General features: G+C 38.1%; 1 protein-coding gene across 1 annotated transcript in view; it reads right to left on the bottom strand.

Moving 5' to 3' along the window:
- DNAH11 (dynein axonemal heavy chain 11) overlaps positions 1 to 23481 on the bottom strand; it is a 324223-nt gene that overhangs the window by 287079 nt on the left and 13663 nt on the right. The window contains exons 3-8 of the mRNA XM_068550514.1: positions 20540 to 20736; positions 19868 to 20057; positions 19017 to 19116; positions 16236 to 16447; positions 9351 to 9584; positions 7967 to 8134 (exon numbers count right to left, since the gene is read on the bottom strand). Of these exons, the coding sequence (XP_068406615.1) occupies positions 7967 to 8134; positions 9351 to 9584; positions 16236 to 16447; positions 19017 to 19116; positions 19868 to 20057; positions 20540 to 20736 (1101 nt within the window). The remainder of the gene's footprint in view (positions 1 to 7966; positions 8135 to 9350; positions 9585 to 16235; positions 16448 to 19016; positions 19117 to 19867; positions 20058 to 20539; positions 20737 to 23481) is intronic.

Below are 23481 nucleotides of genomic sequence, written 5' to 3' on the forward strand. Positions count from 1 at the left end.
TTTACTCCTGATATTGGTAATTTGTCTTTTTTTCTTTGTAGTCTTGCTAGAGCTTTGTCTTTTCAAAGAACTAACTCTTACTTTCACTGACTTTTCTCTATTATTTGTTTTCAATTTCATTGATTTCTGCTCTTTCCTTCTTCTGATTGTTTCCTTCTTTCTGATTGATTTGTATCTATTTGTTCTCCTTTTTTTCTAGGTTCTTAGGGTGGAAACAGATTACTGATTTGAGATTTTCTTCTTTTTTAATGTATGCATTTAGTGCTATAAATATCCCTCAGAACTGCTTTAGCTGTTCCCACAAATTTTGATATACTGTATTTTCATTTTCCTTCAGTTCTCTATATTTTATTTCTCTTGAGACTACTTCTTTGATTCATGGAATATTTAGAAATGTGATCTTTAAGTGTTTAGAGATTTTCCTGTTAGGTTTCTGCTATTGATTTCTAGTTTGATTCCACTGTCATCAAGGAACACACTATGTAGGATGTCATATCTTTTAAATTTGTTGAGGTTTGTCTTATGGCCCAGGATATGGCATATCATGGTACATGTTTCACAAGCACTTGAAAATAATGTGAATTCTACTGTTGTGGCATGGAGTGTCTTATAAATGTCAATTAGATCCTCTTGGTTGATGGTATTGAGTTCTTTTATATCCTTGCTGATATTTCATCTAGTTGTTCTTTCAGTTGCTGAGAAGGAAGCATTGAAGTCTCCAACTAGAATTGTGGATTTGTCTATTTTCCTTCGGAGTTCTACCAGTTTTTGCTGCTCTGTTGTTTGATGCATACACATCTAGGATTGCTATGTCTTCTTGGTAGATTTACCCTTTCATTTTATCATTACATAATGTCCCTTCCTGGTATTCTTTTTTTTTTTTTTTTCCTGCTATGAACTATACTTTACCTGATATTTATATAGCTATTACTACTTTCCTTACTGCTATCCTTTGATTAATGTTTGCATGATATGTCTTTTTCTGTTTACTTTTAATCTGCATATATGACTATATTTGAAATGAGTTTCTGAAAGAAAACATATAATTTGGTCACTTTTTTAATCCACTCTGCTAATCTCTGTCTTTGTATTGGTGCACTTACACCATTTACATTTAATGTAATTATTACCATGTTAGGGTTTAAGTCTGCCATTTTATTTGCTGTCCATTTGTTCTGTTTTTTCTTCTTTTTCTGCAACTCTACTTGAAATTTTTTAACATTATATTTGATGTACCTATAGTGTTTTAAGTTTGTCTCTTTATATTGCTCTAGATATTACTTTATTACATTATATATACATCAGTTATCACTGTCTAATGTTGCCATCTATCATCAGTTCAAGTAAAGTATAAAATCTTACCTCCCACAACCAGTGAGTCAAGGAAGAAATCATCTAGGAAATTAAGAATACACTGAGACAAATGGGGAAAAAATCCAACATACTCAAACTTAGGGAATGCATCAGAAGCAGTGTTAAGAGAGGAAATTTATCACTGTAAACACATACATTAAAAAAGAAGGATCTCATATGAATAACCTAATTTTATACCTTATAGGAGTTGAAAAAGAGCAAACTAATCCCAAAGCTAGCAGAAGGAAGAAAAAAAATCAAGACTGGAATAGAGATAAGGAAGTAAACAACAGAAAAATAGAGAAAATCAACAAAACCAAAAGTTTGCTCTTTGAAAAAAAAATGAAATTGACATTTAGCTAGATTGACTAATGAAAAAAGAGAGAAACTCAAATTACTAAAATGAATGCTGGGTAATTCAGAAATAAAAAGGATTATAAAAGTATGCTATGAACAAGTGTACACCAAACTCTATAACACAGATGAAATGAAAAAACAGAAACACACAACCTACCAAGACTGAATTGTGAAGGAAAGAAAAACTGAATAAGCTTATAACTAGTAAGGAGATTTAATCAGTAATCAAAAACATTTCAACAATAACAAAAAAGCCTAGGACCAGACAGCTTACTGATGAATACCACCAAACATTTAAAGAAGAATTAATACCAATCCTTCTCAAACTCTTCTAAAAAAAACTGAAGATATAACACTTCCTAACTCATCCTATGAGGTAAATATTGCCCTAACACCAAAGCCAAATAAAGACACTACAAGAAAACTACAGACTGGTATTCCTTATAAATAATGATACAAACACTCTCAACAGAAACTAGCAAACAGAATCCAGCAGCATACTAAAAGGATCACACACCATGACCAAGTGGATTTATTCCCAGAATGCAAGGATGGCAAATAAAAGTCAATGGAAGTAGACCACATTAACAGAATGAAGGAAAAAGACCACATGATCATCTCAATTGATGTAAATAAAAGAAAAAAATCAACACCCTTTAATGATAAAAACGCTCAATAAACTAGAAATGGAAGGAAACTTCCTTAACATGATAAAGGCCATCTATGAAGAACCCACAGCTAACATCATACTCCGTGATGAAAGACTAAAAGATTTCCCCCTATGATCAGGCACAAGGCAAGGATGTTCCACTTCCACCACTTCTATTCAACACTAGCTAGGGAAACACTAGCTAGAGCAATTACGTGAGAAAAAGAAATAAAAGGCCTCCAAACTGAAAAGGAATAAGTAAAATTATCTCTGTTAATACATGACATGATTTTATACTTAGAAAATTCTAAAGATTCTGCACCAAAAACAAAACAAAACCACTATTAGAGGTAATTCAGCAAAGTTGCAGGATGCAAAATCAACATGCAAAAATCAGTTGCACTTCTATACGTTAGTTATGAGCAACAAAGTTGGATCCTTAAAAGATATACAAAAATTAACTCAATATTTACCAAAGACCTAAATGTAAGAGCTAAAAGTATAAAAACTCTTAGGAGTAAAAACTGGAGACAATCTTCATGACATTGGATTTAGCAGTCATTTCTTGGATATGACACTGAAAGCATAGGCAACAAAAGAAAAGATAAATTTGACTTCATCAAAATTAAAAACTTTTGTGCATCAAAGGACACTACCATGGGTGTGAAAAACAACCCACGGAATGGAAGAAAGTATTTTCAAATCATACATCTGATCAGGGGTTAATGTCCAGAATATAAGAACTCCTACAACCCAGCAACAAAGGAATCCAATTCAAAAATGAGCAAATGACTTGAACAGACATTTCTCCAAAGGCATAAAGATGGCCAATAAACACATGAAAAGATGACCAACGTCACTAATCATTATGGAATGCAAATCAAACCACAATGAAATATTACTTCATGGCCAGTAATATGGCTATTATCCAAAATAATGAAAAATAATAAGTGTTGATGCAGATTTGGTAACATTGGAATCCTGCATTACTGGTGGGAAGACAAAATAGTTCAACCACTATGGAAAACAGTTTGGAAATTCCTCAAACAGTTCAAAATAGAATTACCATAAGATCCAGCAATTTTAATCCTAGCTATGTATCCATAAGAATTGAAAGCAGGGACGACACAGATACTCGCTAAACAACGTTCATAGCACCATTATTCACAAGAGCCAAAAAGGTGGGCACAACCAAGCATCCATCAATAAATGAATAAACAAAATACAGTATATATATATATAATAGATTTAGCCTTAAAAAGGAATGAAATTAAAAAGGATGATTTAGCCTTAAAAAGGAATTAAAGGAAACTGTGACACATGCTACAATATGGATGAACCTTAAAGGCTTATGCTAAGTGAAATAAGCGACACACGAACGAATTATTTTGAGTCCACTCATATGAGGTATCTAAAATAAATAAATTCATAGAGAGAGAAAGTAGAACAGATATTACCAGGTACCAAGGGGAGGGGGCAATGAAGACTTATCATTTAATGGTTGTAAAGTTTTTGTTTGGGATGATGAAATGTTCTGGAAGTGGATAGTAGTGACAGTTGCACAACATTGCAAATATACTTAACACCACTGAATTATACTCACAAACGGTTTAAATGCTAAATTCAATGTAAAATACATTTTACCACAATTTTTTATAAAGAAAAAAAACCTTCCTTCTATTTTGATCCCTTTACTCTCTTCCGTTTATAATATAATGGTCTTAAATACTTTCTCTACATACATTTAGAACCACAGAGAAGATTATAATTTTTGCTTCCACCATGAAACATGATTTAGAAAACTCAAGAGGAGAAGGAAATTCTATTGTATTTACACTTATTTCTGCATACCACATTCTTCCTGCTGTTCCAAGGTTCCCTTCTTTATCACCTCCTTTCTGTATTAAGAACTTCCTTTAGCCATTCTTTAAGGATCAGTCTTCTGGTGACAAATTATTAGGTGTTTTATTTTTTCTTTTCGTCTAAGAATTTCTTGATTTCCCCTTTATTCTTGAAGGGTATTTTTCACTGGGTAGAGAATTCTGTGTTAACAATTCTTTTCTTTCAGCACTTAAAAATATTTTGCCATTTCCTTCTGGCCTTCGTGATTTCTGATAAGAAAACCATTGTCATTCAAACCATTTTTTCCGCTTTGGTAAGTTGTCCTTTCTCTCTCACTACTTCTGAGATTTTTTTCTTTATCTTTAGTTTTCAGAAGTTTAATTATGATGTGTCTTGGCATGGATTTCTCTGGGTTTATCCCTGGGTTTATCTTTCTGCTACCTGGGTATGAAGTGTGAGCAGACGGGCCTCCCACCCCATGGTCTCCCTTCCCTCCTAAGATCAAAAATCTGCTTTTAGGGCTTCCCTGGTGGCGCAGTGGTTGAGAATCTGCCTGCTAATGCAGGGGACACGGGTTCGAGCCCTGGTCTGGGAAGATCCCACATGCCGTGGAGCGACTGAGCCCGTGAGCCACAACTACTGAGCTTGCGCGTCTGGAGCCTGTGCTCCGCAACAAGAGAGGCCACGATAGTGAGAGGCCCGCGCACCGTGATGAAGAGTGGCCCCCACTTGCCGCAAATAGAGAAAGCCCTAGCACAGAAACGAAGACCCAACATAGCAATCAATCAATTAATCAATAAAATACATCTTTAAAAAAAAAAAAAAAAAAAATCTGCTTTTAGGGGCTTCCCTGGTGGCGCAGTGGTTGAGAATCTGCCTGCTAAGGCAGGGGACACGGGTTTGAGCCCTGGTCTGGGAAGATCCCACATGCCGCGGAGCAACTAGGCCCGTGAGCCACAATTACTGAGCCTGCACATCTGGAGCCTGTGCTCCGCAACAAGAGAGGCCGCGATAGAGAGAGGCCCGCGCACCGCGATGAAGAGTGGCCCCCGCTTGCCGCAACTGGAGGAGGCCCTCGCACAGAAACGAAGACCCAACACAGCCATAAATAAATAAATAAATAAAACAAAATAATAAAAGATGACTTTCTTCTTAAAAAAAAAAAAAAAGAATATCCACCATCCTTGCTTAGTTATCTAGGGAATTTTATTTAATCAAGCAACACCTCAGAATGTCGGTAAAAACCAAGCTGCTGAGCCTCAAGTCACCTGCCCATCACTTAAATACAATTAAGAAAGCAAGTCTCTTATCAAGTTCAATATGATACAAATTGTTGTCTATATTCACTAACATCAAACTTGCTAAGAGACTACAACTTAATGATTTCCACCACTAAAAAAGAAAGGATAATTATGCAACATGATAGGGGTGCTAATAATCACTACATTGGCTATTAAAATATATAAATTTATCAAATTAACATGCTGTACACCTTAAATGTGCACAATGTTACATGTTTCAATTAAATAAATTAGAAAGCAAGTATCTCCCCCTAATTGTCTGGATCTCAAAGAGTCCCATAGGAAGAAGTCAAAGCAAATACCTAAAGTGACCTTTATATTCAGTATTAATAATTCAGAAACCCAAGAACATTTTTATGGACACACCTGAGAAATCCCCATCTTCTGTAAATAGACCATAGTGGCAAGAACTTCTGTCACACCAATAAAGGCTCAAAGCCTGATTGATAGGCTTGAGATTAATGAAGAGAGAGACAGAAATAATAGCATTTCCAAAAGCAAATTACCAGTCACTGTTTCTTTAATTTACCAGAACATATATAAATCATTTCTACACCAGAGGGCAGGAAGGCTGACTATGATACACTGGACAGTTACATTAGCACTATTCAATGGGGATCGGGGAATGCAGAGGGGTGTGTGCAGTGGGAGAGGAAAGGAATAGGGGTGGGCATGTGTCATGGGGATACTGTCATGGGGAAGCACCTGTATGAATATATGAGTTTGCAGGTAGTTTGCTAACATAATATCTCCTAAAAATTACCAGCTGATTTCATCATAAAAACCAGAACACAATGAAACTCAGCTAAAAAGCCCCCAAATGAACAGTTTATTAAGCAAAAATATATAATCATTGCAATATTCTGAGGCAACACTGATAACCAAGACACATTCAAAAAAAGCAAAGGTCATCTTTGACATAAGCACACCAATTAAGTGAACTCTTAGTTAATTCACATTTTGATTTCAAGGAATAACCAAAGTCAAGGAGCTTTTAAATTATATTCTAAAGCAGGATACAGTAATCAGATAAAAGGATGAAGGGGAACTTCGAGGGCAGGTTATCGATGTCTCTAACCTAGATCTGGAGATCACAGGTAAGCCTTGCCCATTTTCTACTAAATACAAATACCAAGCAGATATATATATATGTGTGTGTGTGTGTGTGTGTGTGTGTGTGTCTGTGTGTGTGTGTGTCTGTGTGTCTGTGTGTGTGTCTGTGTGTCTGTGTGTGTGTGTGTCAAGAGCAAGTGAATTTTCTATTCTATGTTTGTGACTGTGCAGGGTTTGGGCAGAGACAGGGATAAATTCAGGACCTTTAGCACTACCAGGGAAGCCACATCAGCTAAACCTAGCCATGTCCTCCAACCCTGGCACACTGAAAACCTGCCAGGAGTTGTAATCATGAGCAAATCAAGGCTCTCCTGCAAACTCGAATGCACCCGACGGTCCTGTGCACGCTGGGTTTCACGCTCCTCTGCTTAGTTGCTCAGAAGAGCTAAATCAAGCCCCCCCCAAGAGTCCCATCCTGTCCATATTCACTGAATGCCTGCTGGGTGCCAGACACCTTACCAGGCTCTGGGGATGAGCTCACACATCCCCTAGATCATCACCACAGATCTAGGTTTCTCTTTTCCACAAATCAGCAGGACACACAATGGCCATATCTTTCTGACCATTAACTCCACTTCCCAAAAACTGTCAGCAGTTCAGAGGGATTAAGTTTGCTAACCATGTCCTTACAAAGCTAACATACTGTACTTGTACACTTCAGAGAGTCAATTATTTGGCCAAATATACACATAATAGTGAATAAATTCACATTCCACAAAAAACAATGACGATGAGAGGTAATCTTTTTTTTTTTTTGGTACCTGGGATTCACTGTCATGGCAAGCCACTAAAATGAAGCTATTTTTATCCTAGAGCTGCAGGGAATACTCACAGGAACTCCCTGGCTCCTAACCCGCTGGCAGTGACGGAAAACAGAAGCAGCTTAAACCTGAAGGCTTCCCTCTTTTTCAGACAACATACATGTTAATAATATATGTAACGAATGAAGTGAAACTAAATATTCAAGTAGATGAAACATTTACCTAATGATTCAAGAAAAGGCTAAAATAAAACACACAGGTTACACGGACACCAGATAATCAGATCTAAATGAGTTAATATGGAAGTTCCTTCTCACTATACATCAACAAGAGACAAATCCAGACTGAGGTCCGCTGTTATATTAGAAACAGTTTAAAATATTCTAAACTGAAAATGCAAAAGTTAGGGACCTAACTTCTGGTCCCTGATCTACCACTAAGTAAATGAGAGACCTCTGGCAAGTCATTTCCCCTCTTTCATCCGGGAGAGGTTAGACTGAATGGGACCTATTATCACTGTGACCTACTGTCCCCTTCCCAGCTTTAAAATACGATTCTATGAAATTGAAAACACAAAGATACAGTATTACCATGTTATTGTAATCAGATGGGTCATATGTGCTCTGTTGAAAAATCTTACAGAGTTCCATAAATTCTTCTCTCATCTCGTGGATTTGTCCATTTAAAATTGCTCCCTTGGTACTGCCAAATTCAAGTCTTTCCAGCTTTTCAAATTCCAATATGGTGACAAATATATCCTTTGAAAAAACATCGTAAATATTTTTCCACCCTCTTGAGTAGGAAAAGAACATTTTAAAGTTTCAGAAAAAGAACATTTTCCAACATTCAAAATCAGTGAGTCAATGGACACTTACATGACAGAAAATGAATATTAATGATTTAACTGAACTAAGTAACTGCCTACTTTTAAAGTCATACTCCCATTTTCACATGGACTGAAAATTATCAAGCAGTACAGGCAACACCTAGCTTACCATAGTTAAACATTTGATTCTCTAATTTCATATCCTTCTAATCATAAGTCAGATGTCTGGGAGAGATCCAAAACTCATTTTCAGCCACCAACACTGCAGTGATGGGCTCTCTTATTGAAAAGGAGCTTAAGAGACTGTTATGAAAGGGTGATGCAAGTTACCCAGAGTCAGGCATTTGGCATTCAAACTTTAAGAGGCATTCAGGCTGCTTAAGTGATGAGAATTTTCAAAACATAAAGCTCTAATTTTGAATGAAATTCAACAAATCTATCAACAAAAAAGCCCAAGCTTGCTAGAAAGAGTTTTACAAAGAAAATAAGGCAGTTCAAAATGAAAAAAAACAGAAACAAAAATCTTAGCCAGTTGGCTCCATACAAGTTGTTGTGTGTAAGTGTTTACATGTATGTAATTCATGTTTGGTTTTTTGGCAGTTAAAACATTTATACAAAGCACATGTTTTCATGTTCTTTTCATCTATTTTTATGAATAGTTGTAATATTTGAATAGTATAACATATAGATTTATATACTAAAAGTTACCATGATATTTTAGATTATCAAATGGGTTTTCAGGTATGGAATCCCAATAAAACCATCAAACATGTAAAGGAAAAAAGGGGTTATTTTATAGCTTCCTGATTTACAACCATTTTCTAGGAACATAGCAAGCTGTAGGACACGGGTCACTGGTACATAGAGATTCACTTATACTCAGTGTAATAAAATAATCAAAAATGAGTTTTTTACAAAAAGAAGCCAAAGCTTTAAAACTAAACAAAGCTTTGAAACTAAACAAACTAAAGCTTTTACTGTATCTTGATAGCACAGGCCTCGTAAACTTCTCATGAAGATCACCAAGAAAGCAGACTTCCCACCTCCCACCCAAATAGAACAAACTGTTCCCTGAACCATATAAAAAGCTATAGGATTTTCTGAAACAATCTACAATATGAATAAATTACAAGTCAATAAATGAATACCTCTATTTTCATGAAACGGTCGAGAAATTTGTCAAATCTAAGAAACACCAGATGAGACTGGAAATCCCATGGTTTCAGCTCCTTATTTCCCGTAAAATAGCTTGCCAATCCTTTTCTATAGTTAAAAAAACAATTTTTGAAAGTCTTTAAGATGTTAATGGCCACCTGCACCTTTTCCAGAGAGTCTTCAATTTCTCCTCTCAAAAGATCTTCAGGCAAAAGGTAAGCTAGTGCCTAGGATTCAATGAAAGGAAACAATAATAAGAAAATGTTTAATAGTTTTACTGAGAATGACTGTTTCAATGAACTGTTTTATTTTTTCAGTGAATCATTTTCAAATTACAATGTCTAGAATTGGGCCAGCAATGCTGTAAAACAGGAAACACAAATTCTAGAAATTCAGGCACTTAGGTTTCAATGACATACTTGCATACATTAGAGACATCTACAGGAGATGCTGCAATTTCTGGAATTAAACATTCTGCCAATGACTACATTTTTGCTAAGCTTCAAAGAGACAACAACTGTGTAACCAGAATTTGCATGGCTATTCCTGGTAGCAAATATTCTGCACAATTGTTTTTACATATAAAGAAATGTATAAGCCAGGAAGGGAAATCTATCAGACCATGTATTTTAAAAATACGGTCACGTTTCCTGGCAGCACAAGGTCACTTGAAAAGGTGAGAAAGAGCTAACATAGGTGATTATACCATTGGCAATTCTTTTAGGTTAGCAGTCTTCTCTTCTGGGGGCTTAAACTCATCATAGGACATAAAATATAGCCAAGATATGCCATGTGAACTAGTTCTCAATAGTGGAAATGCAAAGGCGAGAACGATTATAGAAAAACCAGCAGATTCATGTAGCAACTCTCGTAGGACCATCATTCAGATCTTCCCTTTGCATATTTGTTATGAACTTTCACAATTTCCCTGTTTAGGAGCCTCAGGAACCTATAAATTCTAACCCTGATGCATCTTCACCTCATATAAATTATAGGTTTAAACTGCACACCTTTAATTCTGCAGTTGCTTAGAAAGTTGTCACAGATCTCAATGGAGAAAGTATTGAAAGCCATTGGGTTCAACATAGCAGATAGGAGAAACGTTTTTCTAAATGTAGACATATTGTCCTCCATCTCCCAATAATGGCTATGGTTTTACATGCAGTATAGACTCTGTGCCCGAAATGTGTAAAGTAGCAAGAGTGTCATTCATTTGGTGTCTAAAAAGCCTACTAACTAGTTCCTTCAATTCTAGCTGTAGATTCCCAACCTATGCTCTTATTTCTCACTCGGGCTGGATGGAAAATTAACCTCTCCCTGAAGGCTGCTAACATTTCACACAGAACAGGGACGAGACCTACCAGTAATCTCTCAGCAACGTGAGTTTTGTAACAGTTTACACGTGGTATGGGTTAGGGATTCCACAGGTCTTCATCTAGATGTATTCTTTATCGTAAACGTGTCCTTTTAGGAAGCTAAAAAAATCTACAGTGGTGACTCCACTGCCGTCTGTATCAGCAGCCCCCTGTGACCTAACTACCTACATCTGAAGTAACCTCCCTTCAGGCAAGCCATCCTTATATTCATTCCTGTGCTTCTTGTCTGACCCTCACATAGATGAGACAATCACAGCAATTAGCTTTCTGTTCACAGAGCCCACTGTTGAATAAGACCTCCTAAAGACAAGGTTATAGTACTCAACATCCTAGATCAGAAAACCATTCTATATACCCTTTCACTGGGCAGCAGGTTATGTGAAGGGAAAAAGCATCAGCAGGGGCAGGAGGCCTGGCTGTGGTCCAGTTACGGGCCACTAACTGCTTTTGTGACATTAGCTGAATTTTCTCAGAGGATCTCAGTTGCCTTATCTACAAAAAAGGAGAGATGAATTAAGCGAACCTCAAGATTCTTTTTAGCTCCTAACCTCTGAATTCTTTTCTGATTCCCACAGTAGCTCCCTGGAGCACACCCAACCACACCACCTCTCTCTATTCTCTCATACTCAGTAGCATCAGGACAAACCAACAATAAAACCACTGGATTTACGATGAATTGGTCCCACTTCAGAGGCCTTATAAACTAAAATACTGCTAACCAGTTTATTTTATTGATAAGCCAATTAATCAAGTAAGCAATTTATCAATGATAGCGTGTTAGTTTTTTAAGTTAATTTTTATTTTATATTGGAGCATTGTTGATTTACAACGTTGTGATACTTTGATAGCATGTTAGCTTGATGCCTGTCTCCCAGCTTCTTTTGTCTTATTTATGTGCTGTTATGGACTCTTACTTTTGCCCAATCCTACCATCTCTTCTTCAGGCTCAACCTCACAGACTTAAACTCCTCGTCACCTAGGATCTCGTGAATGAGAATATCCACAACAGGGACACCAAGCCACAGAACAGACAGAGTGGAAGGCCTCGAGTGGTAATGACTCACAATGAACAGGGAGAGGAGTCAGGTAACCAGGGAAGAGAAGCAAGGCACTAAAAAAAGACACCATTACCAAAGCTCAAGTGTGCCATCATCCAAGGTGGTCACATAATGCCTTTTATATGTCTGGACTAAATAACTATGTAAATGGTTACTGTCAGAAAACGAGTAAAGAGAAACACATTTGCTTTTAAAGTAACAAAGGATTTCTGATCGTGCCTGGAATGCCTAGAAAGATCAGGCAGATGATGACAATGAGTGAAGCAGATCAGGAACAGTGAACAGTGGAGACCATGGTCACCTGGACAGCACGTGACCCATCTAAAGGGGTACATGAAGCTCTAGCAGCTGACTGTGTCAATGGGGATGCAAGAGTCAATGCAGTGAGATCTGACTTTTTAGTAGAGGCTGGGATGTTGGAAATTCAATGAGACCTACTCAATTTAAGCATCAGCAACAATTTTTTTTTTTAATTTCAAAATACTATGCAAAATAAAAACAGCGCATTGATCCATTAGCCAAAGGCAGTTGACAGAATGCCAGCTTATGACTCCTGACGTATCACACAGCAAGGGTTCAAATGTTTCATAAACACGTTGAAGTCTACAGATCAGAAACAAAGTACACGAAAACTATATAAGAAAATTATAAAAGGCACGTAAAATGTGTAACCACACAAATCATGCAACGTACAAAATTAAGAAACAACATGGTACAAGTGTATACCCAATGAATCACTGCAAATTTTTTAAAGCTGGTAAGGCTCAAAGCTGGTGAATTATACTAAAACTTTTTACACATTGATAATAGCAATGCAATTAATATAATCTTTTAAAAAAGAATTTGTAAATATCAAATAGCGTTCAATAGTCATGAAACGATTGTACCCCTTGATCAACATCAGGAATTTATATTAAGCCAATTATCCAAGTTAAGGAAGAGGATTTCTGTATAAAGTTGTTTTCTGCATGTTGTTTATAATACAGGAGGCTGGAAGCAACCTAAATATCCAACAACAGCAATAATTTTTCAAGAAACTAGTAAAAAAAAAAAAAAGAATTATATGATAAAATGCATAAATACGTGTAAGTATTGGAAGAAGGAAAATTTTTAAATGCTGAATTTTAGGGTGATAGAACTGCAGGACTATTTCCATTGTTATAAATTTTATGCAATAAGAGTATTTTACAATTATTCATACACCACATATTAATAGTAATTAGAAATAAAAACTTACATTAAAATATGGAACAAAATGAGTAAGAACTCTGTCAGCTGGGTGACCTTGAGAAAGCTATTTATCTTCTCTGAACTTCAGGGTTGTTTTTTTTTTTTTTTTTTTAAATACAGAAAGCATCTACTAATAGCACCTATATCATAGTGTTGCTAGAGAATTAAATTCGTAGATTCTTGTAAAGGGCTTAGAAGAATTCTGGCAAATAAGAGGCACTATACAGTGCTTGTTAAATAAGTATTAAAAGTAAGTTAGACAGCAAACGACTGGGGGTGGTGGTAGGTGGTGCAGAGTTTAGCTCTTCAGAGAACCCGGGGATGAAAGTTGACTCATTGCCCATTTTTGATTCCTAACATGTTGGGGCAGATTTACTACAAAGTCCACTTGGAGAATCTAGGAAATCAGGTCGACGGAACCTTTGGACATAAGCCAGGAATAGTAACTAAGGAACAAGAGAAACGACATTATTTCCTTGGGAGCTTGGCAAACTCTGGCCATTGACACAGCCTAGGAGCCGGGGATAATAGGTTTATAGGCTTACAGGTAACCAGGGCTCCTTGCAAGCCAACTACAATAGTGAACGACAACCTTTGAGGTTTCTACACTATCAGGGCTTTGCAGTAAAAGTTTGGATCATTCTCAAAATGAGATGAGGATCCCTCAAAAGGGGTTTGGGAAAAGCGGTGGTCACAGTGGTTAATCCTGCAGTAGGGATCAAAGCCTTTCACATGGAGATCCAAGCCATTAGGACCCAGTGCACTCATTAACAAAAGAGCAAAACTGAGTCTGCACAACAGAGAAACAGAATGAAGCCAGAAGAGATGCTAAAATATAGCAAGGAACAGACTTGTTACCTCCTATCAACAGCTGCAACTATTTTGTAAGGCAAGAGTTTGGAACTAACTTTTACTGAGTCTCTGTTAAATGCCACACTGAGCATTTCATTGAGGTTCTCTCTTTTGATCTTTACAAAAGCCCATGAACAGGGCACTTACAAGCATGGAAAGTGAGGCTCGGAAAAGTGATTTAACTACTCTAAAATGGTTCAACTTGATCTTTTTTTTTCTCAACTGTGCCTCACGGCTTGTGGAATCTTAGTTCCCCGACCAAGAATTGAACCCGGGCCCTCAGCAGTGAAAGCGTGGAGTCTTAACCACTGGACCACCAGGGAAGTCCCCTGGTTCAACTAGATTTGAATCCTGGTTGGTCTGAGCCCAAAGCCCTTTCCATACACCATTCCACCTCTTTGGAAGCAGACAGGAAGACACACATGCACACCTCAATCTCATACGTATTCCAGAAACGGTAAACTACACGTCAGGAAACCTGTTCTTTAATTTGGATTTCCCCCTAAATGCTCAAGCAAAGTGAGCAAATGATATCTTTCAAGTTTCCATTAATTCATCTGAAAAAGTATCAGGATTAGAATGGAACACAGTTCCCCAACCAGTTTCTGCTACAACACTGTTCTCTTTAATGTTTAGAAAAGCAAGGTTCTGGGGCCTGGGGCAGCAGAAGCTCCAAGCAGCTTGCCCTGTCTATGAGCAGATTTTCAGCGTTCCCAATCCCCTCCAATTTTACCCCACTGTGCAATGAAAATTTTTAAATTTCTATGTGAGTCATGAGGTGAAAACCATTGAGAAGCATTAGACTAGATCAGGGATTTAGGTCAATCACAGTTGCCCACCCTTCTCTGAGCTAGTGATGCAGGCCTGTCCAATATAGCCTATCTCCCTGGCCACATGATTGTTCCAGGAGTGAAAATAAAACCCATTGGTCCAGAATGAAAAACAAAGTCAGCCTCTTTCCAGGGAAGTTCCTCTACTAGAAGGATATCCATCTGGTGCTACCAAAAGCCACCTTGGTTAACATGTGATGAGAGCCTGAGAATCAAGTCAAACACAAACGAGCAAAACAGAGCTTTGAAATTATCATCTGAGTCCCCTGGAGCAAGCTAATCCTCAAGTCTTTGGACTGTTAGACTTCCCAGTTCACATGAACTTAGACACTTCTCTTTTTCTGCTTCAGTTTGCCAGTTGCAGCTGGAAATGATCCAATTCTCATAGGAAGCGCTCTTACTTAGCAACTCAAAGCCTACGCCATATATGCACAGATTCTGATTCTCTGGCATCTGTTTTACAAAAACTCCTTAGGTGTTCAGACACACACCCTGATATAGACCCTGCTATGGACTAAAGTGTGACACCCCCTCCAAAAAAGTGCCTGTGTTGAAGCCCTAACCACCACTGTGACTACCTGGAGATAGAAACTTTAGGAGGTAATTAAGGTTAATGAGGTCATGAGGGCGGGACCCTAATCTGACAGGACTGTGGTTTTTTAAAAAGAGGAAGAGGGAGATCTTTCCCTCAGTGTGAGGGTACAGAGAAAAGGCAGCTATCTGCAAGCCAGGAAGAACGCTCTAGTCAGAACACGACCATGACGGCACCTGGATCTGGTCTCCCAGGCTCCAAAAATGTGAGAAAGCAATTCCTGAAAATAAAGCCACACAGCCTGTGGTATTTTGTTACGTCAACTCAAGCAGACTAAGACACACACGCCCTCAATAAACAATCACTGGATGATATGCCCTGCAAGTATCTTTTAGCTCTCAAATTATGAAATATTCTCTGATATTACGGACACAAGAGTAATTAAAGTTCCCACAGGATGAGGAAGCAGTCCAATTTTTTTTTTTTTTTAACATTTTGCAAGTTAAGTGAAGAGTAGAGAAACAATTATAAACAAGATTTTTAAAGATCAACCATGAATCAGAATTCTTTCAATATAATTCTACTACTATTTTTGGAGGATCATTTTTTTCCTGCCAGATTCTCTTAACTTACTTCCCTTTCCAAAAGTCTTCCCTCAGCCAATGTTCCTGTGGAAACCAAAGGGAAAGCTACAAAGAAAGTACTACGTGTGCGTGCCTTTTATTAGAAGCTGCCTTAAATCTCTTTTGAAGAAAGGTAGGATATTAAACAAACAGAATCCAGTAACAACCTGTCCCTTGACTGTATCTGACTTATTTCCAGAGCTCCTTTGCCTTTTAGGATAGAAAGTCATCTGGCCTTTGTTACCATAAAAGTCTTATGAAAAAAGAAAAGGGAAAAAGGTGTTCTGTAGACTGGATTTATTCATTCCTCCTTGATCTCATAAAACCTACCACACGGCAATAATTCTTATTGTTCCTATTTTTTTCAGGCTACATACCCGGTCAACGAAGAGATTACAAAACTCTTGCAATAGAACTATAACCCGAACAGGGGTATTATAAAACGTGGAATGACTCCAGATCAGACAGATGGTATGAAATAACGGGGCAATTAATACACCAGTCTGTGGGAATTCCGTCTCCTGGACACATTGAAGGTGTCTCCTCAGGGGTCTCAGGTAAAGTTCCACGTCTTGGGCTTCGAGAAGAGCTGAAAGGAAACCACCGTTAATGTGAGGCAGCCTCTTTTATCTGAAGTCACTTCACAAGGTCAAGAGAACGATGCAAAACAACATGGCTGTACTTAAATGCTGCCTCTTTCTTTTTATATCACTTACCGTACCATTGACACAGGACAGGTTAGGAAGGCTTTCGACACTGTCCGGCTGTAACAACCCTTCAAAGAGAGCCCAGGCGTAGTTACTCACAAGTATATTCCGGCTGAAGACTCACCAGCACCATCACCAGAAAGTTAACTCCTCCCACGCACTTGGTACCAGCACAACTGAATCATTTATTATCTCATTCTAGTGTCCTATAAGAGTAACTCATACCATGAAAAATTTTCCATTATATTATTATCCACAGTGTAACTACTGAAATTGTCGAGCATGGGTGATGAAAATATTGTGAACTAGACAGAGGCAATAGTTACGGGATATTGTGAATTCACTAAATGCCACCAATCTGTACACTTTAAAAACTTTTTTTTAATGTTATGTGAATTTTACCTCAATTTAAAAAATTGTTATGCATGGTAGGAATACGGAATACTTTTTTAAAAAGCTATATATGAAGACAACACTGAAATAGTTATGATTAATTACTGTTTAATCTAATCCAAATTTTCTCTTGATTAAAACTGGTCCTTTTAATGTACCCTAAATGGATCTCCATCAGACTTCATTGTACTCCTGAGGCTACAAATACCTTTGATTAACTGAAAATGGGCTTTATTTATGAAGGTAGGGAATGAAGGAAAGTAAATTCCTTATTTTCTGGTGTTATCCCAAAAGACTCCTGTCAGAAATCAAAAACAAAACAAACTGCCAGACTTTTTTTTTTTTTTTTTGGCTGCCAGAGTCAGGTATGCACCCACCCACGTTGCTCTATTTGACATGTAACCAATTAATCTCTCCACCTAACAATAAAGACCTGGGAAGAAAGAGAGGGTCCAGGAACTATTTTTTCCTCAGACACACTCATGTTTTGAAATTAGTGTGTTTTCAACAGCATTAATTTCAAAATCCAATAATTCCATGTAAAGGTAAAGTGCCCTTAAAATGTGATAAACACTTCTAGTGATTTTACAAAGCCTCGACTAGGTCTTTGGGAGAGCCTTCTACCTCTAACTGAGAATGGCTTTGGGCCACTTGTTCTACTGAGAGTGTTTTCTCCTGAATCTCCAGTTCATATGCTCAAAAGGCTCTGAGGACCCCTGGGATTCATTCCTGGAGAAGTTTTATCCACAGAAAATGTGAATCTTACTACCAGAAAAAAATGCAAGCAGCTTCTGTGTATTGAGGGTACACTTACTATGTGCCTAGTACTCTGTGCACTGTATATTAGGTCTTCAATTCATTGGTTCTCAGCCAGGGGAGGTTTCCCCCCAAGGGTCACTTGGCAATGTCTCGAGACATTTTTTGTCGTCACAACGGGCATGGGGGGAGTGGATAGAGGCCAAGCATGCTGCTGAATACCCCGCAATGCACAGGGTGGTTCCCCACAACAAAGAATTATCCCGCCCAAAACGTCAGCGGTGACAAGGTTGAGAAATGGTGCTCTAATTCTTGCAACAATTATACAAGGAAGGTGTCAGTATGCCACGCTGGCCAACAGAAACCAGGGACGCAGCAAATTTAAGATGTACTGAGTGGATCTGGGATAGAAATCCAGACCTAATGCCCTCTTGTCTTAAGGCCTCTTTTCAAACAGAGTTCATGGAGAAAAGCCTGAAGAGATAGCAAAACATTTTCAAAGTAGGTTTTAAGTATTTCCTAACCTTCCACATGTTACATAGGAAAAAATTTAAAAATAATTTTCTCATGTTAGAAACAAAAACAAGCTATTGGGCCATGTTATCTTACAATTTTATCGTTTAAAACTTTAGTATCACGGATCATATCTGTATTTGCTTACACATGTCTAAAGAAACAGAAATAAAAAAAATTACGGAGGGGTGTTACGCCTGGGCGAGGTTGAAACTGGGTACTGAGAAGGAGACTTCTCACTTATACAATTTCCTTTTTAAATTAAAAATACCTGTTTATAACGTCTGGTTTTTAACAATGTACATGTATTACCTGTTCAAAATTCAACAAACAAACCCTCCTCTCTGTGTGCTTAATCTTCACCAAAACTTCAATGATGACTTCGTGTTCTTATGAGTTAAATAAATAGTGAATGTTAAGCAAATTCAGAGATTCTACTGGGGAGTCACTGGACTAACTGCAGCCCAACTGTTGATTAGAAAACCTCCATGCTGGGCATTCAACGACCCGCTGCTAAATACCAAAGGCCTTTCCCCTCCACACACATACACTCTCATTGAAAGTTCAATCTAGAGCCTCTTTGGTAGGTGCTTACTATATACCCGAAAAATAGTTTAATATAGCCGGAGAATAAACTGCAGATAATTAAGACGGACTTATCATTAGAAGAGTCAAGTGCAGTCATTTCATGAGCACGCTAAGGGTAGAAGGGTAGAGGAGGCTGAGCAGACAGGCAGGAGTCAGATCAGGAGGGACCACTGATGCCAGGCCGAGGAATACGAGTCTTACCATTTTTCACAGCCATGAAGATATCCTTCAAAGTTGGAAAATAGCTGCTTTGCTTATTTTTCAGGATCTTAACCATTTTGAGGACAATGGGAGCCTGAAGCTAAATTGAAAAAAATATATATATAAGCTAGATTAATGACTAAATAAATGCACTCTGCAATAAAATATTTAAATTATATTCCATTCATGCACAATACACACAGTATTTAATACGCAAAGACATACCTGGTTTCAAGTTAAAAATAATTTTTAAAATAATTTTTTTCCTTAAGCCTGTATGTTATTTTACATTTATAGCTCTTAATTTGAATTTTCAAAAAGCCTGTTAATATACATTTTATTATACATGTCAAATATTAACTTTTCCATATAAAATCTGTTTCAGAAAATCTCTAAGAGATAGGTGAATATGTGAATGAATGTCTTCGTTTTTAGAACATTAAGCTGAATAACTTCTAATGGCAAACACCAGCAGAGGACCCAGTTAGTTCTTCCAAAGTTGCATCTCTCCACTAAGCAAAATCTACTCCTTTCCCAAATTAATTACATCAACTAGATTAATTAAATCTTACAATCGTCAACATTTCCCTTGGGAACTACTCTTTCTTTGCCACAAAGTGTTTCCAATTACTGTCAAAATAGTCTGAAAAAGGCAAAATTACTTTTAATCCCCATTAATTTTAAGAATGCATACCGTACAGAACTTTGGAATAAGAAAACGGACAATTAAGTCGTTCAAAGATAGTGTATTAAACCTTTAACGTTACTGGAAATCATGGCTTTGGAGTCCAAATTCTACAACTGACTTTGCTAATTCAACTGGCAAGCAATTTCTAGGGCTCTCAACTTACTTGATCATAAATGCATGCTAGGTTCTCTCTCCTCATCATCCAGAAATCCAGTTCAGTTTGAGGATTTGAGTGAAGACTATTCAGCAAAGGCTGCACTAAATCTTTTTCTACAATTTCTTGGATTTGATGCGACCATTTAATAACCACTGATTCAATTGCATGGAGTACTGTCCTTTCATTTGGCTCTAGTCTACAAACATTGAAATGATTAAAAATACAAAAATGAATCATTTCATCCAAATAAGGATAGGACTTGAATTTTAATAGGTATTTTATGAATCCATAAGCTAGTTTTCTAAATATAAATACTTCAGAATCAGATCTATTATTTTTATAGCCTCAATTTGAGTTGTGACATTGCTATTCTGTCATGGGCATGTCTCTAACGTTTAAAAAATTGTTAAAGAATCATAATGTCCTCAAAAACATTTTACTAGAAGACTATTGTTGACATTATGGCAACTGGTGCTGCTTGCTTTTTGTACAGTCTGCTTTTAGAAAGAATACTTTGAAAGGAAATAATATATATGGTGTTTCTGTACATTATTTTTAAAAATATGCTGTAGTTATAATAATTCTGATATTTTGCTAACAGTTTGCTGGGGGTATGATATTAAATGGGTGTGTTGGCTCTCCATGTTGATACCCTGTGTAAACCATATCATTACGTACTTGGTCTCTGAATATTTCTGATCCAGGTCAACATTTCCTGCAATAGTGGGAATTGGTAGAAGAGTTCTTCTTAACATTTTGCCCTTAAAAATATGCATTTTATTTTTCATGACTTCTATGTGACGTTCCATGTCTTGTGAAATACAACAGGACCAGGATTTATGGTTGTTCTTATTAGAAATAATTGGCACTAAAATCTAGAGAAAGAGAAACATTTCAAAAAGCAGTGAAATTAATTTAAAGACAATGTGCTCCTTCAAAGATTTTCTTGTCACACAAGATCGGCAACAAAACCACCCAATTTCAATTTCATAAATATCCTCCTGTGATATCAAATCTACAAAGAGATAACAAAGTCAGTGACCCATTTAGATTTAATCAATTAGACAAATTCTTTCAAAGTGGAAATACTATACTGCTTGTTCATTCATTTACCCATTTATCAAACATTTATGGAGGCTCCCAATAACTTAAACTCTGCATGAAATAAGCAAAATCATGTCAAGTAAGTAAACTGCTTTCTTAATGCAAACTGCGCACATTGGCAGGTATATTGATGTAAAAAAATCTTCTTGAATCACATGGAGGCAAGAGTAAATTAATCTTCTCCAGCCCAGGGTGACATCCCAGTGGATTAAACTGTGATAGTCAGAAAGATGTTTATTCAATCATATGAACCTTTTTTGAACTCCTTCCACCATTAAGTTGGAAATATCAATGAAATTATATGTGTGAAAACACTCCAAAACTATTTTGTTCCCAAAGCCCAGCATATCTTAAGTAATTAGTAAGCGTTTGTTGAGTTAATGAAGTTGGTCTCTTCTTGCTTCCTCACTCATTTTCAATATGTACTAATTAAACATTTTTCTGACACAATCTGTCCAGACTGTCAGCATTACCTATAAAATTTCCATTAGCTAAAATGCTTAGAAAATAGTTATTCCACCTGTTTAAAGCTGATTTTGAGAACACAACCTTCTAGTTAACTAAAAACAAACGGAAATTTTATTTTATTTTCCAATGGGGATAAAACAAATCTTTCCAAACTGTATTATTATTACAATTTCCTGCTTTGTACCCACTACTTGGTGAGCTAGGAGATTAGTAAGGAACAGTGTGTCTTTCATGGAAACAACCTAAATGTCCATCAACAGATGAATGGTAGGGGAGGAGCTTCAAGATGGCCGAAGACTAAGACGCGGAAATCACCTTCCTCCCCACAAATACATCAGAAATACATCAACATGTGGAACAACACCTACAGAACACCTACTGAACGCTGGCAGAAGACCTCAGACCTCCCAAAAGGCAAGAAACTCCCCACGTACCTGGGTAGGGCAAAAGAAAAAAGAAAAAACAGAGACAAAAGAATAGGGACTGACCTGCACCAGTGGGAGGGAGCTGTGAAGGAGGAAAGGTTTCCACACACTAGGAAGCCCCTTCGCAGGGGGAGACTGCGGGTGGAGGAGGGGGGAAGCTTCGGAGCCACGGAGGAGAGCGCAACAGCAGGGGTGCGGAGGGCAAAGCGGAGAGACTCCCGCACAGAGGATGGTGCCAACCAGCACTCACCAGCCCGAGAGGCTTGTCTGCTCACCCGCCGGGGCGGGCGGGGGCTGGGAGCTCAGGCTCGGCCTTCAGAGGTCGGATCCCAGGGAGAGAACTGGGGTTGGCGGCGTGAACACAGCCTGAAGGGGCTAGTGCACCACAGCTAGCCGGGAGGGAGTCGGGAAAAGGTCTGGAGCTTCCGAAGAGGCAAGAGACTTTTTCTTGCCTCTTTGTTTCCTGGTGCGTGAGGAGAGGGGATTCAGAGAGCCGCCTAAACGAGCTCCAGAGACGGGCGCGAGCCGCGGCTATCAGCGCGGACCCCAGAGACGGGCATGAGACGCTAAGGCTGCTGCTGCCGCCACCAAGAAGCCTGTGTGCAAGCACAGGTCACTATCCACACCTCCCCTCCCGGGAGCCTGTACAGCCCGCCACTGCCAGGGTGCCATGATCCAGGGACAACTTACCCAGGAGAACGCACGGCGCGCCTCAGGCTGCTGCAACGTCACTCAGGCCTCTGCCGCCGCAGGCTCACCGCACATTCCGTACCCCTCCCGCCCCCCAGCCTGAGTGAGCCAGAGCCCCCGAAGCAGTGGCTCCTTTAACCCCCTTCTGTTTGAGCGAAGAACAGACGCCCTCAGGCGACCTACACGCAGAGGCGGGTCCAAATACAAATCTGAACCCCGGGAGCTGTGTGAACAAAGAAGAGAAAGGGAAATCTCTCCCAGCAGCCTCAGGAGCAGTGGATTAAATCTCCACAGTCAACTTGATGTACCTGCATCTCTGGAATACCTGAATAGACAACGAATCATCCCAAATTGAGGAGGTGGACGTTGGGAGCAACGATATACATATTTTTTTACCTTTTTCTCTTTCTGTGAGTGTGTATGCATATGCTTCTGTGTGTCATTTTGTCTGTATAGCTTTGCTTTTACCATTTCTCCTAGGGTTCTGTCTGTCTTTTTTTTTTTTATTACTTAAAAAATTTTTTTAATAATTATTTTTAATTTTAATAACTATTTTATTTTACTTTATTTTATTGTATTTTATTTTATCTTCTTTTTTCTTTTTTTTTTTTTTCTCCCTTTTATTCTGAGCCGTGTGGATGACAGTCTCTTGGTGCTCCAGCCAGGCATCACGTCTGTGCCTCTGAGGCGGGAGAGCCAAGTTCAGGACACTGGTCCACAAGAGACCTCCCAGCTCCACGTAATACCAAATGGTAAAAATCTCTCAGAGATCTCCATCTCAACATCAAGACCCAGCATCACTCAATGACCAGCAAGCTACAGTGCTGAACACCCTATGCCAAACACCTAGCAACACAGGAACACAACCACATCCATTAGCAGAGAGGCTGCCTAAAATCATAATAAGGCCACAGACACCCCAAAACACACCAC

Source organism: Eschrichtius robustus, chromosome 8, assembly GCF_028021215.1.
Source record: "Eschrichtius robustus isolate mEscRob2 chromosome 8, mEscRob2.pri, whole genome shotgun sequence".
Classification (NCBI taxonomy): Eukaryota; Metazoa; Chordata; class Mammalia; order Artiodactyla; family Eschrichtiidae; genus Eschrichtius; species Eschrichtius robustus.